At 43.9% G+C, this 19,256-nt stretch overlaps 1 protein-coding gene across 3 annotated transcripts in view; it reads left to right on the top strand.

Annotated features, from left to right (window-relative positions):
* Positions 1-19,256, top strand: part of dvl1b (dishevelled segment polarity protein 1b) — a 32,912-nt gene that overhangs the window by 5,947 nt on the left and 7,709 nt on the right. For 2 of the 3 annotated variants that reach the window (XM_077004394.1, XM_077004403.1), the window contains exons 2-10: positions 4,502-4,571; positions 5,495-5,616; positions 6,980-7,089; positions 10,898-11,036; positions 13,932-14,025; positions 14,218-14,287; positions 14,514-14,653; positions 16,055-16,131; positions 16,217-16,284. In XM_077004394.1, the coding sequence (XP_076860509.1) occupies positions 4,502-4,571; positions 5,495-5,616; positions 6,980-7,089; positions 10,898-11,036; positions 13,932-14,025; positions 14,218-14,287; positions 14,514-14,653; positions 16,055-16,131; positions 16,217-16,284 (890 nt within the window). The other variant, XM_077004411.1, reaches the window with a different exon arrangement.

The following is a 19,256-nucleotide window of genomic DNA, read 5'->3' as shown; positions in this document are numbered from 1 at the left end:
ACATACTCAGCAACAATATAGGTGTCACACTGTTGACACGATATACTCAGCAACGATGTAGCAGTCACCTAGGTGACACAACATACTCAGCAACAATATAGGTGTCACACTGTTGACACGATATACTCAGCAACGATGTAGCAGTCACCAAGGTGACACAACATACTCAGCAACAATATAGGTGTCACACTGTTGACACGATATACTCAGCAACGATGTAGCAGTCACCAGGGTGACACAACATACTCAGGAACAATGTAGCAGTCGCCAAGGTGACATACTTAGGAACAATATAGCTGTCACCCAGGTGAAACAATATACTCAGCAACAATATAGGTGTCACACTGTTGACACGACATACTCAGCAACGATGTAGCAGTCACCAAGGTGTCACAACATACTTAAGAACAATACAGCTGTCACCCAGGTGACACAACATACTCAGCAACAATGTAGTGTATACAGAATACAGTGTATACAGAATACCCATACTGTATACAGACTCACTATGCATACTGTATATAAACTCAGATGACCCAAGCTGTATACAGGCTCATTACGCACATTGTATATAGACTCAATACACATACTGTATACACTCAAACTACACACACTGCATACAGACTCACTATGCATACTGTACACAGACTCAGTCTACCCATACTATATACAGACCCAATACACATACTGTAAACAGACTCAGACTGCATATACTGTATACAGACAAAGATTATGTATACTGTAAACAGACCCATTACACTTAGTGTATACAGATTCACTACCCATACTGCATACTGTAGACTTGGCTGTGTTTCCTGGCACACCGTGGCTGGAGTTTAGTTTGTTAGAGGTGGCTGGAGGCTGGATGGATTTTCCCACAGCCCCTCGGTGCAGTGAAGTCCTGGCCTCAGGCCTCAGGGAAGTGGATAGTCCTGCCAAGTTAGGAAACACGGGTCTTCCTGCTCATCACAGACGCTCCAGAGGGGTTCGGCACAGAAGGGGCCAAGTGTAGGTTGGCAGCCATCGGTCACTGGGAGTGATCTGTGTGTCTCTCTTTAAGTATGCAAGATTAATGTGTTCCTGTTTACTTGTGTATGATGTTGCTTTCTGGTGGGAGAGTTTAGGTGAGTTGTTTGTGGTTGGACTGAACTTACAGAATTTAGTTTTGAATACTACAGTCCCTGACATAAGTTCTGTCACTTATCCATGTTGTGGAAACAAAAGCTTATAACCTGACTTTAAATTCATCGATTTGTTTTAGAAATGACTCATATGAAAGCTGAAACCCTCTCAAATGAGATTTAATTTATGAAAATAAATTTGCTTTACTGCAGAAATATTGATCATTTAATGAACACAGAAAGGTCAGATTTTGACAAGACAAAAGTTTTGTCGCCCACAGAAAGTAAGGTGAATACAAATATATGCTTCATAACACTGGAGAATGACGTTGTGGTGCTATTAGAGCCATATTTAATATTTTGTATGACTTCCACAAGCTTGAAGGACCACATCCATGCGGTTGATTGATTCATACAATAGTAGAATGCAGAATGCAGTCTTACATGCCTCCCAGAGTTCATCAAAATTCTTTGGTTTTGTCTTCCAAGCTTCCTCTTTCATCCTACCCCAAACATGCTCAATGATGTTCATGTCTGGTGACCGGGCATGCCAGTCCTGGAGCACCTTGATCTTCTTCACCTTGAGGAACCATGTAGAGATGGATGTATCAGATGGAGCACCATCCTGCTGCAAAATTTGACCCCTTTTATGATTGGGAATGTAAGTTGTAGCCAATACTTCTTGATATTTTAGGCTATTGATATTGCCTTCCACCTTGCAAATGTTTCGCACACCCCCTTACTGAATGTAACCCCAGACCATGATCTTTCCACCACCAAACTTTTTTCTGGGTGAATCTTTGATACATTCAGGCTCCAGTAGGTCTCCTGCAGTACTTGCAGGGGCTGTGGTGTAATTCAACTGAAGATTCATCTGAGAAATCCACCTTCTGCCACTTTTCCAGCGTCCATCCATTTAGCAGGCTGTGGGACTTGGCAAATGCCACACGGTTTTTTACCTGCCTTTTGTTTAGTGCTGCCTTCTGGGCACTGATTCGACCATGGAGGCCATTTTGAGACAGAATCCTACAAACTGTTCTAGTTGACACAGGAACTTGAGGTGACCAGGCCTGGTGGAGGTCTGCTGCAGTGGAAGAGGGACTGGCAAACGTTCCTCCCGAGCAATTGTCTTGTGGGGTGTGCCGGACCTGGGCTTGTCAAAAACATCTCCAGTCTCTTCAAATCTCTGGGAGGCATGAAAGACTGCATTCTTTGCTATTCCTGATGACTTCATCAATAAATTGTATGAATCATTGTTGAACCGCATGGATGTGGTCCTTCAAGCTCGTGGAAGTCACACAAAATATTAAATATGGCTCTAATAGCACCACAACTTCATTCACCAGTGTTATGAAGCATATATTTGTATATGAAGTGAATTATTTGTTTGATTTTCACCTTACTTTCTGTGGGCGACAAAACTTTCTGTGTTTATTAAAAGATCAATATTTCTGCAGTAAAGCAAATTTATTTTCGTAAATTAAATCTCATTTGGGAGGGCTTCAGCTTTCATATGAGTCATTTCTAAAACCAATTGATGAATCTAAAGTCAGGTTATAAGCTTTTGTTTCCACAACATGGATAAGCAACAGAACTTATGTCAGGGACTGTACTACTACTAATAATAATCTTAACTTCACTTTAAATGGGTGTGTTCTCACTCATCCTGTGTTAATGTCTGTTCCTCTGTAAGTACTGTATTGTCAGCAGAAATGTTATAAAACACATATAGTCACTATGTATTTTTCTTAGATTCTTGTAGGAAAGTGGTAACATTGTAAAAATTATACAAAAATAACCAGTATACCTTATGAATTCAAAATTACCTTTTGAATTGAAATGATGCTGATCTCTGCGTGATCCCTGCACCCACTCTGTAGTTTTAGATCTGACCTGTGTCAGCATGACTTACCATTCTTTACAGTTTCTTTAGCAGCATTTTAGTGGTCAAGAAAATAAAAGCTGCTGGATCTTTCTGGGTTATATAATATTCCCTTTGATCATGGTTCAGTTTTTTTCCTGTGCATCAGTAATGATGAGATCTTTTCAGAGTGCAATTTTTCTTCTCATAGTGTAGTGTGTGTGTCTCTTTACTGTATATTATTGATTCACTTGGAATAATCCATGATAAAAAAACAGTCCCATTACAGTAAAATGTAAAAATGTTTCAATTTCTTAGAATGCAGTTCAATACACTTTTGGATCGCTCCTTGCATAATATCATAACTTCTCACACAAAACAAAGATAAATAACAAATAAATAAATAAAAACACAGATCATAACAACACCAAACTGCAAAATGGATTTGAGACTCAATATAATGAATATAATAAATGCCCTATAATTATACCCCTTAAAAATAAAAATAAAAAACACCCTTCTGGTGTCCTTAGCTAATCTTCCAAGACACATCAAGGTCAAAGGAGCACTAGTTAGCCGTGTCTGGTCAGAGGCAGTAGGGGGAGAGCCCCTGGTGACTGGGGTGAGTCTCCTGGGTGTGGGGCATTAGAAGCTGGCCTCAAGGAAGCCTTGCCTAATTAACAAGTGAAAGCAAGCCCTGGCCTGCCCTGAAATTGTGGTGTGTACAGATGCCCTCCTCACGGCCCCAGCCTGCCCTGACATTGTGGTGTGTACAGACTCCCTCCTTGAGAGTGCACCGAGGATAATCGTTGCTATTGCTTGAAGGGGAGTCAGTCTGGTTGAGCATTTCCAAAGGTTTGTCACAAGTTAGCATCACTCAGAGATGAACATTCCTAAATCAGACATAATTCGTGGTGATGATGCTTCTTAAGTAGTTGCCAAAATTTGGCAAGGGAAAGCAGAAAAGATGAGGTTTACGAATCTTTTCATGAGTAAGTACAAGCTAATGATGTGGTATTACCTCACCTCTCACCATGAATCACCAGCATTTCTGCCGTAAACCATTCAGACTGAATTAACTCTGTCCCAATTACTGCCTACACTATCATTTCAGTCACGCTTCTCTCTTTATGCTACAACTTTTGAGGTCGTTTCCCTCTCCTCTCTCTTTCAGTTTCTTTCTTTCTCTCTCTCTTTCAGTCTCTCTTTCTTTCTCTCTCTGTGTGGCTCTCTCTCCTCTTTACGCTGTATCTAGTGCTCAGGTTCCTGTCTCAGGGGAGACAGGGCAGAAGAGTTCAGGGGAGAATTTCCACTACAAAGTACAAAGAAGCTTTACACCCCAATAACCTTACTGTGCCCCCATCCATATAACACACACACGCACGCACACACACACAGATGGCTCTTCCCCAGCTCAGTCACACACTTGCCTTTTGACTTTAGCAACACTCACACTTACCCAGGTGATGTGTGCTAATGGTGTTGTGATGTCTCTTATATGTTTGTCTGTCTCACTCAGGGTTGTTAAGGAGGAAATCTCGGATGACAACGCCAAACTGCCTTGCTTCAACGGGCGAGTGGTGTCATGGGTAAGCAGCGTTCTGTGCCGCCTTAAAGAACAGCTCAGCTGGAGCAGAGGAAAGAGGCAGGCAGCCACACCAGCTGACATGACGGTGGAGTGCTGTGTATTCCCGACACCATACTTCTCAACATCATACCTGTCATACTGAGCAGCTTCACCCTTTGCCTGTGCTGGGATTCTGATCCCCAACAAAACACATTGTTTATTGTGCTGCCTGCACAGGTGCCCTAATGCTGCAGAGCTTTTTTTAGACGTAGTTGGTATATTCCAGTTTGAGGCTCAGATCTGAGAATGGTCCAGTCCATACAGCCTCTCCTCCTTCACTATAGATCATAAAACTTTAATGCAGCACACACTGGTGTCCCATTGGATTTCAAAGCCAGCAGCCAGAAGTGTAGATATAAGTGCTTTCTAATTCTGTCCAGGGTGCTGTGTGTGTGAGTTTGTGTGTGTGTGTGTGTGTGTGTGTGTGTGTGTGTGTGTGTGTGTGTGTGTGTGTGTGTGTGTGTGTGTGTGTGTGTGTGTGTGTGTGTGTGTGTGTGTGGGTATATGTGTGTGTGTGAGAGAGAGAGAGCTGCTGTAGATTTGTACTGCAGCCCCAGTGGCTTATAGCACAGCTGATGACTTCTACTTGTGTTTTATGTTTTATTCCAGTTCCCTACTGAGAGTATTTGTAGTCAGTCCTCCATTTAAAATATGGCCCATCAGGTCAAAGGTCACAGTGCCAGGATTAGCCTGCCCAGTCTTAGTTCTAGTCCCAGTTCTCAGCTCAGCTCTACTGTCTAGTCTTAGTCCTGGTCCATGACCCAGTTCTAAATCCAGTACATGTTTTAGTTACAGTTCCAGACACCCTGGGTGTCATTGTTAGAGGTCCTGTGCTGATAGACCACAGTACATTTTCAATGTGTGTGTGTGTGTGTGTTTCCTCAGCTGGTACTGGCAGAGAGCTCTCACACTGATGGCATGTCAGTGTGTATGGACAGTCACGCTGAACTTCCTCCACCCCTGGAGAGGACAGGGGGCATCGGCCACTCCAGACCCCCCTCGTTCCAGTATGTGCAGCCCAGCAGCACTCACACGCCCACACTGCACTCCTTCACACAGCAGGCAGGCCAAACACTGATGCTTAAGAGGCATTCACATACAGAGGAACATAGGCACACAGACATCAAGAGTGACAGAGAGGCACTGATGAAGAGAGAGAAAGAGGGGGATAAAGGCAGAGGGAGAGACAGAGAGATTTTCATTAGCAGGTGCTCATGAGATGCGTTTGCTTTGTGTGTGTTCAAGGACATTTTCTTGTTTAAGGTATTATGGGAATTTTTCCCTCTGCTATATTCCAGTGATTTACCATTTCTCCTAACACTGCTACTGACTGCCCTCTTGTGGTTAAATTGTGAATACCACATCTGCTCCTCATCTCATACATATGCACTATAATCCATTTTCTCTTCATTTTATGCAGGATATCTTGCTTAATTGGCTCCTCTTACAATTGACCTAGAAATTCCTGATGTGGTTTTGCACAGATATTATAATATTAAAGTAACTTATGTTTGTATTTACTCAACTGTTCATATATGCAAAAAGGTAAACAAATATATAACAATTATCTCATTTATAGGTTTCTTTATATTAAGGGGTTCTTATATGTATGATATGTAAATTCAGTGTTTTCCTGCTCTGACCTACAATGCCCAAAGGAAACAGAAGCATCCTGAACAGACAGGAACATTTGTTATCGCGGAGTGACCCATTTAACGCAGAGCCTCGTGGGTAATGATAGATGGAGGTTTGCTAAAGGTCAGACGGGCATCTGAAGTGCAACTGGGGGAAGCCTCACTCTCTCAGCTCTCTTGTTCTGCCAAAATATTTCTCACTTTGCTCGGGTTTCTGGAAGCCCAGCGGCTACAGCTTTGCAGGTGACACACGCTCACCTTGTGTGGCCTTAAGGGTTTTACTGGGAAGAATGACAGAATGCATGATAAATATGTTTGCACCGTTTGCACTTATATTCCCCAGAAAGCTCTATTGTGTTTCTGCAAATGTTTCTCACTTAAGGACAGATGAGGACACATGGGTCAGTTTAGCTATTTGTTACACACATGTAAGTGTGTTTCTGCAAGTTCACACACATGCACCATACACACCACATGCACTATACACACTAAAAATGCCAAAGAAATATACTATACATGATTGATGTGAGTAACACAGAAGCAATACTCTGGTTTAGGATGAATAATGGGTGCTGAGGTAGATGGTGTTCCTCTCTTTGTCCTGAGGTCATTTCCTTTGAGACTGAATGTTACATCCATACCTTGCAGGTGTGTGTTTGAGGCAGATGGCGAGTAAGACAGCCAGCGTGTGTGCTGGCGATGTTTCCTCATCGGGGGTGTGTTGGTGTGTTTGCAGTGCCAACGCAGTGAGCAGCAGAGACGGCCTGGACACGGAGACCAGTGACACCCTCCTCAGCCACCGTAGAGAGAGGGACCGCGAGAGAACCAGGCGGAGACGAGACGAACGTAGGAACTCAGTCACACACGCAGACCATGTGGAGATAAAGAAGCCTGCCTAGGGCGTTTCTCATGCTGATCCAAAACGTCTTTAGCATAAGATAACAAAGCACAAGGTATCAGGTGATAGCATGAGGAGGTCGAGTCATGGCTTTACTGTATCAGATTATAGCATGTGGATGTGTGGGATGTTACGATGGCATTCATGGCTTGATCATATCCTGAGGGTGCAAACATATGTTGACAGCTTGCTTTAATGAGACATATTTGTCACGACATTTTAGAAAAAACAGCTGCGATGCTTCTTAGCACACCTGCTGGGGCTGGTTCATATACCCTTCACATACCATTATCACGTACAGCATACTTGGAGCATTCCAACACTGTTCTTTCACTGAAGATTTGTCTGTAATACCTGAGAGACCTCATTAAGTCCCTAGTGACAGCGAAAGATGCAATGAAACGCCCTACAGAGCCCTGGATTTTCTGAAATCGAAAACTAATCCGTTTACAGAAATTCATAGCCCTGATGTACTGAGCAGTCTTTGTGCTGTTTGATTTATTTTCATTGCTAGCTTCATTGTTTGTTTGATGAGAGTTTTAGAAACACATTTGCAGCATCAGACACAGTGTTAAAATGTGTGTGCACACCATTTGTGAGTGTAGTCCTGTGCCTGATGAGCCTGTGTGAGCATACATTTACACGTACATACGTCTCTTGATTGGCGGCACGGTTCTTCTCTGAGGAGCGGAGGGAGTCTGGAGACGTGCAGGGATCCACGCTGATTCGCTCTGCTCCATTTACTCGGTTACACTTGTTCCGGCTGCCATGGATCTGTGGCTGGATCACTCCGCTCACAGACACCACTGGGGGCTCACTGACCCTCCCACGCAGGAAGAGCTATATTCATCCGCGGAGCCGCCCTGTCCCGTGCCGACCCGATTCCCACAATGGTCTGTCCGTCTGCAGCCTCTCCGCTCATGCATGTCCACCATCCAGCTCTCTGGAGGATGCTGCTATGCTTGTCGCTAATCACTGTAGGTGTCAGTGTAGGTGCCTTTCCCATACCCTCGTCTTTGTGTGCTGGGTACGTAAATACAGGCTCGCTGCGGAGCCCAGTGACCCACTCATGTCAACACATGCAGCTGCAAGTCAGTAACAGGTCAGCGAACAGAATCCCTCAACTCTCCAATTACCTCACTTCACATGTAGCACCATACTGCCCCCACCCACCCTGCCTCTACCACCGCCATGCTTCTCCCTTACTGTAATTTATCTCTGTGTTTGTGACAGTGCAGCCCTGCACCCTATTAGAGGCCAGTGATCATTAATCAATGTGGCTTAATTAGGCTTTAGCAGCGGCCAAGAGTTATGACAACCCTTTCCCTGGAGAACGGAAGGGAAGGAGTGTGCAGATACAACACCCAAACACAACAGTGTCATGATCCGCATTGTACTGACAATATAAAGTGAGACGTCTGGCTAGAGTCTGACTAGAATCAGTGACTAGAATCAGTGTCAGAGGCTAATTATTGTGGCTGTGGTGTTATTATTATTATTGTTGTTGTTGTTGTTATAAGTATCACATTTACATAAACAAAGCCGTATTAGCTGCAGTGCGTTTCTTAGAAGCGTGTTTCACTTTATAGCGGAAACGGTATTCATTCTACCGTTCTGTTCGGTACCGGTCACATTGTTTCATATTTCTATGCTGCTATGATTTCATAAAAGATAGATTCTCTCCAGGTTTGGTATCTGTCTCGAGGCTCTTAGTTTAACTGGTGTACCGAGGTTGCGTAGGGGTTGTGCAGTATATCCATTACCTGGCCGCTGGCTAACCCTTGCACAGAAATCGCTTGCTTGTTCATTCTGGTGATCATCATTGCTCAGATATCACATTAAGGAAACAAATACGTGGATCGAAATAGCTGTGCGCTCATTGTCTCCAAGGCACTGTAATGATGGATCGTGAGGCGCGAAGCGTGAGTGGGCGAGCAGGGGGGGGGTCTCTCTTATTGCGCGTTCTCGCGCGGGTGATGGTCTGTTGTCGGAACCCTGGAAGAAGAGTTTGTGCTCCGCGGCAGAGGTAAGACTGGACTGCGTGTTTTCTTTTTTCTTTTCTGTCTTTTTTTGAGAGGGGGTGTCAAGCTATGCAGGATCCTGTTATCTTTTGTTTCATGTTTTTTACGCTGTCTGTTATCGTTCATTTCTAATTTGTATAACAAAATGTATATGATCAGATCGTAATACATCAGCGCTGTAAAGTAGCAGGATTTTGAAAACAAGGAATTGTTTTGTTGAGGGAATTAATATGTTCCGATTCTCGCAAGCTGTTTGGGGTAGTTGAGGTTTCGTGTGGAAATGCAATTACAGTTTATGATATCACAAATGATATAAATAATGTTTTCACTAAATCGCATGTAGAGTTTGCAGCGTATTTTTGCTCAGCGATTTACCTCCTCTAGTGGAAAGCTGAGCGTGTGAATGACTCACATCATCAGAATTACCACGGCATGCCAGAGCATTGGATTTTACATTTGTTTCACAGTCATTAATTACCGTAGAGGGCTACCGCGTCTCTCTTGTTAATCCGGGTCCATCCTCGCTCATTTGATCTCAGTCAGACTAAGGCAGAGCTACTTTAATAACCGCGTCAGAAAGTTTGAACTGTAATCTGGAAGAGCTAGAACATAAACAGATTGGATATGGCATATGACCTGCACAAGGTCTGCCTCTTTAAGTCTTAAAGTCTTAAAAGCATTACAGTGCTGTTGCCAAAAGATGCTCTATTATAAATTATATTTACAATGTACAGAAATGCTAAAAAATCATCTTTTTGATATCATTTCCGTGTGGAAAATATTGTTCTGTGATGAGTTACTTTGCGTGACAGGAATTATATTGCTAGGGCATCAGCTTGGTCTCTTGTGTCTACATCTCACCCAAACATTGAATAACCATTTAGTGCTGGCTGGTCTAGGAGGAATATTTGTTTTCTGAAAAATCACATTTGTTAAGGGAAGATGAATTGGAATGAAATTTTCAAGCCCCTGCCCTGAAATGTCTGCCTTCTGCTCACCATTATACTCTTGCATTGTATCCTTCTTGCTCATGTGCTGTGAATGTGCTTCACCCACTCTCTCTTCCTATTACCCCCTCCACTCAGCCTGTCACGCCCTCTTGCCATTTGTGGGCTGCCAATCAAACTTGAAAACCAATCGCTGGGGATCAGAGTCTTCACCTTTCCTGGCGGACTGAGAATGTTGTTGAACTGAGAAGCTTTCGTGCAGGTTGTATGAGCTAGCAGGAAAGGTGGGGAGGGAGTGTTAACACACAAAGGGAAGGCAACATGACCACACCGACGGTGTTGGATTGTTTTGGCATTCCCCGGAAAGTACACGCCCACCCAAACTCCCTGAGATGCTTCCGCCTCACTCAGGCCTTCCAGCCAATCCGCTGCCACCCTGAAGCTCTGCCACGCCCAAAACAATGTATGTTATCGCCACCTTTCTAATCCCTCCCTCTTATTCTGCGCATGTGAAACAGGGGGTGTATCACTCAAGGTGTGATCAAGTCATGTAGTTGAATTGTCAAGTTTGCCACAGAATTTCTTTTAGGATTATTTTTAATTGATTATCCATGTTTTGTCCAAAGGGGCAGTGCATTGTTGCATTATACATCCACATATACACATACCTGTTCTACTTGTCCCTGCTTTCAGGCAAAAGCAATTGTGTTTGTGTTTGTGTGTGTGCGTGTGTGTGTGTGTGTGTGTGTGTGCGTGTGTGTGTGTGTGTGTGCGCACGCTGCTCTCAGTCCCACGTGTGAACGGTCATTCCAAAGCTGAGCGGAGTGTGAGGGAAACAGCAATGGTGTGTGACAGTGCCTCCATGATGAGCAGTGAGCTCGAGTCAAGCTCCTTCATCGACAGCGAGGAGGACGAGGACGGCAGCAGGTCAGTAGCTCCACACCACAGACAAGCCACTATACAAGATAGCATGGTGTTGAATAGCGTGGAGTTGAATGACGAGGTGTTGAGTGGCAAGGTGAAGAGTGGCAGGGTATTGAATGGTGAGGTGTTGAATGACAAGGTGTTGAATGATTAGGTGTTGAATGGCGAGGTGTTGAATGATTAGTTGTTGAATGGTGAGGTGTTGAATGACGAGGTGTTGAATGATTAGGTGTTGAATGACAAGGTGTTGAATGATTAGTTGTTGAATGGCGAGGTGTTGAATGGTGAGGTGTTGAATGACAAGGTGTTGAATGATTAGGTGTTGAATGGCGAGGTGTTGAATGATTAGTTGTTGAATGGTGAGGTGTTGAATGACGAGGTGTTGAATGATTAGGTGTTGAATGACAAGGTGTTGAATGATTAGTTGTTGAATGGCGAGGTGTTGAATGGTGAGGTGTTGAATGCTGTGGTTTTGAATGCTTGTGTTGACCTTGTCTTGAATGACAATGCAAACTAAAGACTCAACAGAAGACTTCAATTCCAAATAGAGCTGCAGAACTGCTGTGTTTTCTGCTTCATGGACATATGGCTCCCCAGAATCAGTAGCCTATGTCCACAGGGTGGTGTATGCCTCCCCATCACCAAGGCATGGTGCACAGACGCACAAGTAGTTTATTCAAGTGTGTATTGATGAAACGTTGACAATTTTTCCCGCCCAGAGAGTTTTTCATGGCTGTGTACATGGCTACATTTTACATTTCACAGCAAAGAAACACACAAAGAGCTATAAGTGAACTGTACCACGTCATCACCAGATACAAGAATGCACACCCTGACAGACTGTTAGTTATTTTCAGGGATTTTAACATGGCAGATTTTAGCAATATTTACCCTGAATACCATCAGCCCTTTTGTCCCATTAGGGGTGTTATCCAGTCACTGTTCACTGCATTTATGTGTACTGCAGGCCAGCTTTTATTAGGTGGACTGGGGCATATTCAGAAACACCTGCTCTGATCTGGACAAGTACAAGTCCACAGTGGTCACAGACTTCATTAGTCACTGTGTGAGTGACTGTATATCCACTAGTTCCTGTTTATTTCCCAACCAGAAACCATGGTTTCATCTAAAAGTTGATCGTAAGATCCGTGTCCGAACTGCGGTGCGTGCAGTCATGCACGTGTGCCAGAAAAGTAGGTATCTCTGAAAAGATAAAGTCTCTGAAAAGCCATCACCAGCATACAGTGGCAGATTGTAGTGCAGACGAGACGTGTGTCGGATGTGGCAGGGAGTTCAGGCTTGAATTGATGATCAACCGCAGGCTTGGGCATACACAGCTGTCATGGTGCCTTTGTCTGATGAGCTGAACAGATTCGGATGCCTGTTTTGAGCCTGTAAACAGAGTCAGAGCAGCACAAGCTCCCGCATTGCTCTGTGGTGGATGCGAAAAAAATCTTTTATCAGTGAACATCCAGAAAGTTGCCAGTCCAGACAAAATTTCAGGTTGTGTTTTAAAAGCAAGCAGTGAGCAACTGGCTGCTGTTTTTACAGAAATATCCCCCAAAACAACTCAATTGATCTCACTTGGTTCACACACCACTGTGATCCCTGTGACCCTGTCGAGAGGGTCAGGAGCCTCAAATTCCATGGAGACACCCTCGGTGATAACCCCAAGAGAACAGAGCATGCAGCAGCCACCATTAAAAAAGCTCAGAAGCCTCTTCACTTCCTCAGGTGTGTGAAGAAAGCCTGGATGTCCACTGCGGTCCTCACCAGTTCTTACTGGTGTGCAGTGGAGTCCACCCTCACAGGGTGTATAACATCCTGCTACAGTAGCTGCACAACACTTCACAAAAAAAGCCCCGCAAAGAGCATCTAAAACGGCTCGAATGATCAACATGTGGCTCCCAGCAGTCCAGGACGTCCACACCACAAGCTGAACCATAACCCTAATCTCAGGCAGATGATGTGTATCGTGAACCACTCCGACCGACCCACACCGCCACTTCTCTCCCTCTGTCCTCTGGAATCATGTGCTCAACACACAACACGCCAACTATAGACTGTTCAACGCTCACTGGTTTGCAATATTAATACCGCACTGCCGTCTGCTAACTTTGTATTCTATTGGTTCTTCCCAGTGCTTGTCACTTTCATCAGTATTGCTAATTCTGTAAAACTATAAAAAGGTTGCTGCACTCTTTGAATTGCCACCCTCACATTCAAATGGTTTATTGTGTTGTAGCATTTACTTTATTATGATGTTATTTTAGTAAGAAATTAATTGTACGTAGAACATTGCACTTTCTACACATGCCATTAAACAAACAAACGTGAAGCTGAATGTACCAGAAACACAAAATTCAGTGATGTGACACCTGCTTAAGTGATTTGGGCCCAAACCACTTCGTAAAGCCCTCCTGACAGCATTACAAACAGATAATGTTAGATAGTTTCAGCAGAACCTAAAGCACTCAGAGTAGTGGTAGTAATGATGGACCATGGTAACTGGGCCAGTGTGAGATGTTAACAGAAGAATACTTAGAAGTGTATTGGGAGCTATATGTGTTCCCATCTGAAGGAAAACATGAGAACTCATAACAGGTAATTAAAAAATTTAACAAATCATGTGTAAATAGGGTGTTCAGATTTTATTCAGTTTCAAAGTCAAAAGTTAAAGTCAAATTTATTTATATAGTGCTTTTTACAACACATGGCACAAAGCAGCTTTACAATTGGATCCCAGATCCAGTTTCATATAACAAACACCTAAACCACAGATTTGGCTTGTTCTTAAAAATGTTAGTGTTTATGCTACATTTAGCTTACTTTTCCATAATATGTGTTTGCTTATGTGTGTGCCTGTGTGGGTCTGTCTGTCTTGTCTGTCTGCCTTAGACTGAGTAGTTCCACAGAGCAGAGCTCTTCTTCACAATTAATGAGGAGGCACAAACGCAGACGTAGGCGACACAAAGTGCCAAAGATCGATCGGGTATGACCTCACACATCACACTGCAGTGTGTGTGTGTGTGTGTGTGTGTGTGTGTGTGTGTGTGTGTGTGTGTGTGTGTGTGTGTGTGTGTGTGTGTGTGTGAGTGTGTGAGTGTGTGTGTGTGTGTGATAGCCAAGAATATTAGGTGTGTTGTGCATCTTCAGTTGAGAGCATCTCTCTTCCTCTTCACAGTCATCCTCTTTCAGCAGTATCACAGATTCGACCATGAGCCTGAACATTATCACCGTTACACTGAACATGGGTAAGAGTCCCACCCCCTACAGACATGCTCGCACACACACACACACACACACACACACACACACACACACACACACACACACACACACACACACACACACACACACACACACACACACACCAGAAACCCTCAATATACATACCACATAGTATACATTTCACAGCAGTCAGTTAATTTCATAGCAGTCCCCCCCCACACCATTTAACCGCCTTCTCCCTCCCTGCAGAGAAGTACAACTTCCTGGGCATCAGTATTGTTGGGCAGAGCAACGACCGTGGAGATGGAGGCATTTACATCGGCTCCATCATGAAAGGGGGTGCAGTCGCAGCTGACGGAAGGATAGAACCAGGAGATATGCTCCTGCAGGTGCCTACTGGTGCAATGACAAACCATTTAAACCAGTATAAGACGAAAAAATATTAACAATAAAAATGAAGCTGCTTACTGCTTCTGACTTTAAATCTGAGTCACTGAAACTCCTCTCAGGATCTCAGGTGTTATAGAGGGTTTTAAATTAGATAGTTGGCTACGTTTATAGCTCTGATTTAAGATCTTGTTCTTCCACATACAACTTCAACTTTAAAACTTGTATTCTGAGGTTGTTCAGTAAAAACTGTGAACCTCATATATTGAAAAAAGAGTAAAATCTTGAAAAAGTGAAAGGTTTTATACCCTTAAAGGTTATCTCTCTGTTTATTGCATGATATACAAAAATGCCTAAGAATGTAGTCAAGATTAAGAAAAATTTCCTGTCATATAGATTATTGTAGCACTGCTTATTGGGAAACAACGAAGCAGCTCATGATTGGCAGTTTCAGAAAGAGGCACTGTGATTTAAAATCTCCCATTAAAAATGTCCAATCAAACTGAAATGAATCCATACGGGGCAATTCAAAACTGTTATGGTGTGTCCGAATGCATTTCCTTTTGCCCTCTGGAAGTTTTTGACACACGCATGTACATTTAGACGCTCTCAGGAAACCTGCTGTACTGCAGGAACATAAAGAAAGTGTAAAGAAATCCGAAAACGCAAAGCGTCGTTTGGAATGGAGCGAAACTGGAGCACCACCCTCTCAACTCCATGTTCCACTCCCCCTTCCTCGCCCACAAAGCTGCTTAGCATAATACCATGGCTTAGCTGAGCCACTGCAACGCGTTAGAGTGATTAAACAGTGCTGGGACACTGGGACCTCACCTCTACATCAGTTTTAGAGGATGAAGTTCAGTGGGAGCGAGGGTGGGGGTTAGACGCTCATCCCCTGGGTCCTGCCTCCCAGTGTTATCGACCGTCTCCGCCATCTCCAGGCAGTGTCCCAGCCATCAGACACCTCCAGCGGTTTGCTAATCCTGATTGAATGGCAGGCTGGGGTAATGGCGTCGGAGGCGATGCGGTCCCCTATGGCGAGATGCAGCCGTGATATACAGAGAATTAGCATAGTAATGTTTTTTCCCCCTCTCTTTTTCATCCCTGCCTGGTTCAGATTCGCCTCCCGGGGGCAGCTTAGAGGTGTGCGTGTTGCTCCCGTCTGGTTTTTGAATCCGGTTTGGAGCGTAACAGCTAAGCCAAACACACAACAGGATTCAGCCCAGAGGTGCACGGATTGATTTCGCATCCCCAGATTAGAGCGGCAGCGGCGGCGCATGACTGCGGCAACAAACAAACCTTCGCCTCGGCTGCTTTATGTTCAAACATGATGAGAATACTGTGTGTCACCGTGGCGCCTGTTGCCATTAGTGACTGAGCGTTACTGTCTTTCTGGCCTGCAGGTGAATGATGTGAACTTTGAGAACATGAGCAACGATGATGCAGTAAGGATTCTCAGAGAGATCGTCTCCAAGACTGGGTACTTCCTGAGAGCTTCAAACCCTGCATGCTGATTGGTTTAGCAGCCACTGCATGTTAACTGTGTGTGTCCCTCACCCCTTCAGGCCGATCAGTCTCACGGTGGCCAAGTGCTGGGATCCCTCCCCCAGGAGTTACTTCACCATACCAAGAGGTTGACTTACACACACGCCTGTTCACAATCACCAGCACACACACACCAGCAAATGTACACACACCTGTGCACAATCACCAGCACACACACACCAGCAAATGTACACACACCTGTGCACAATTACCAGCACACACACACACCAGCAAATGTACACACACCTGTGCACAATCACCAGCACACGCACACCAGCAAATGTACACACGCCTGTGCACAATCACCAGCACACACACACACCAGCAAATGTACACACGCCTGTGCACAATCACCAGCACACACACACCAGCAAATGTACACACACCTGTGCACAATCACCAGCACACGCACACCAGCAAATGTACACACGCCTGTGCACAATCACCAGCACACACACACACCAGCAAATGTACACACACCTGTGCACAATTACCAGCACACACACACACCAGCAAATGTACACACACCTGTGCACAATCACCAGCACACGCACACCAGCAAATGTACACACGCCTGTGCACAATCACCAGCACACACACACACCAGCAAATGTACACACGCCTGTGCACAATCACCAGCACACACACACCAGCAAATGTACACACACCTGTGCACAATCACCAGCACACACACACACCAGCAAATGTACACACACCTGTGCACAATCACCAGCACACACACCAGCAAATGTACACACGCCTGTGCACAATCACCAGCACACACACACACCAGCAAATGTACACACACCTGTGCACAATCACCAGCACGCGCACACCAGCAAATGTACACACACCTGTGCACAATCACCAGCACACACACACACCAGCAAATGTACACACACCTGTGCACAATCACCAGCACACACACACCAGCAAATGTACACACACCTGTGCACAATCACCAGCACACACACACACCAGCAAATGTACACACGCCTGTGCACAATCACCAGCACACACACACCAGCAAATGTACACACACCTGTGCACAATCACCAGCACGCACACACCAGCAAATGTACACACACCTGTGCACAATCACCAGCACACACACACACCAGCAAATGTACACACACCTGTGCACAATCACCAGCACACACACACACCAGCAAATGTACACACACCTGTGCACAATCACCAGCACACACACACACCAGCAAATGTACACACACCTGTGCACAATCACCAGCACGCGCACACCAGCAAATGTACACACGCCTGTGCACAATCACCAGCACACACACACACACCAGCAAATGTACAACAGAAAACCTTCACATCGATATATACAGTCAATTCTGAAGACGTTGTAGAAGCCATGGCATGAACACTGGAGGAGAAGGTTCCACCCTGAGGAACTGTGAATTGCGTTCCAGACCGTGGTCTCTCAGTCGAGTGTGTCAGCCTGGTCTTGAGTGTGTCCTACGTGCACCAGGAGAAATGTGTGTATTCTTTGCTTTCCTGCAAAGTTTCTTTATGAGAAGGCAAAAGCATTATTCTCTGAGCTGTCTTTTTCCTGCATTTTACAATTTTTTACGACTGCTAACGTGCGTTTGTCCAATCTGTAGTCACATTTTCAAAACTCTAAACACTGTGAACACAACATCAGTCTTCAGTGGCTATACAATTAGTACAATTCATGTTGTTTTTGCACAAAATGCAGTCATTTTACATGTTTCTATAATGCTTACATTTTCTATACACACAAGGTTATCCAATACCAAAATTCTGGATGATTTTTGTCTTATTTGTAAATGCTTGCACACAGCATGTCAAAAATGAAATCCTAAGGTTCAAACCCCTAAATATTGTATAAAATGCAAAAACAAAGGCAGCTGAAAAGCTATTACTGTAATACATATTTTTTGCACATATAAATCAATTAAATAAAATGAAGTACAGTAATGTACCAGGTCAGAGAGGAGCAAATATAACAATTTGTCCTGCAATCTCAAGTGCTGGTTTGGTCCTTCACAAATGCCAGATTGGTCCCTATAACAGATACCTCCTTCTTTCGTTTTTGAATGAACTCTACCAACAACTGGTTCCAGAAGCAGAAAGGGAACAGGTGGGAAGAAACACGAGGACAATGATGGGACATTGTAGCATTCTGTCATTCTCATGTCATCACAAACCATCATAGACCATCCAAGAGTGATGTCCCTTTTCCTCCCGCCCTACTCGTCTTTCCTCAACCCCACTAAGGAACTTTTTTCAGTCTGGAGGTGAAAGGTGTATGATCATCGGGGCAAATGTCCCTCCTGGATGCAATGGATGCCAGCTGCAGAGACATTTCAGCTGAAGACTGTGAAGGCATACCAAGCTTTTCTATCCCAGGTGCATGGCAAGGGCCAACATCAGATTTGATGTGGATGAAAACATGTGGCCAACTGCTGAATTCCGTTTAGATTACACGTAACAAGACTGTTCAGTTTTGTATCCTGTTTTTTCCCCTTGTGTGGCTTTTTTGGTATATGTGTATTTTTACACATATGGGACCATGGCTAATTATGTTTACAATTACGGTAATAATTTTTTGTGTTAGGCCACAATTTACAGTAATGTCTCTAATACAGTAAAATATAACCTTTACTGCAAAACTACATTCCATATAGTACCTAACAGTAAATATCACTCATTGTGTAGACAGTATGTTGCCAAAAATGTACATTTGAAAAAAAAAGTCCAAATGAAGCGGATTACAGTACAAATGAACTGACTAAGAAAACAACAGATATTACTGTAAAATGTCTGTTGTTTGCTGGGAGAGAGTAAAATATTACATGTAATACTGTTTCTGTATTACCATCAAATGTTAGTTTTTTACAGTGGTTGTGCAGTGATTGACTATGTTCAGCTCGAATAGAGAATCTGCTAGTGTTTGAAAGAATGATTGGATACTGAACCAGGTTTGCTGTGTTTTAACAAAGTTGGTGTATAAAGAGAAAACTTTGTTTGTATTGTGAAATGCAGAGTTGGTATTTAGTTAAGAAAATGCGC

The sequence above is a fragment of the Brachyhypopomus gauderio genome, chromosome 1 (assembly GCF_052324685.1).
Source record: "Brachyhypopomus gauderio isolate BG-103 chromosome 1, BGAUD_0.2, whole genome shotgun sequence".
NCBI classification, from domain to species: Eukaryota; Metazoa; Chordata; class Actinopteri; order Gymnotiformes; family Hypopomidae; genus Brachyhypopomus; species Brachyhypopomus gauderio.
This window is presented reverse-complemented; position numbering and strand designations above follow the sequence as displayed.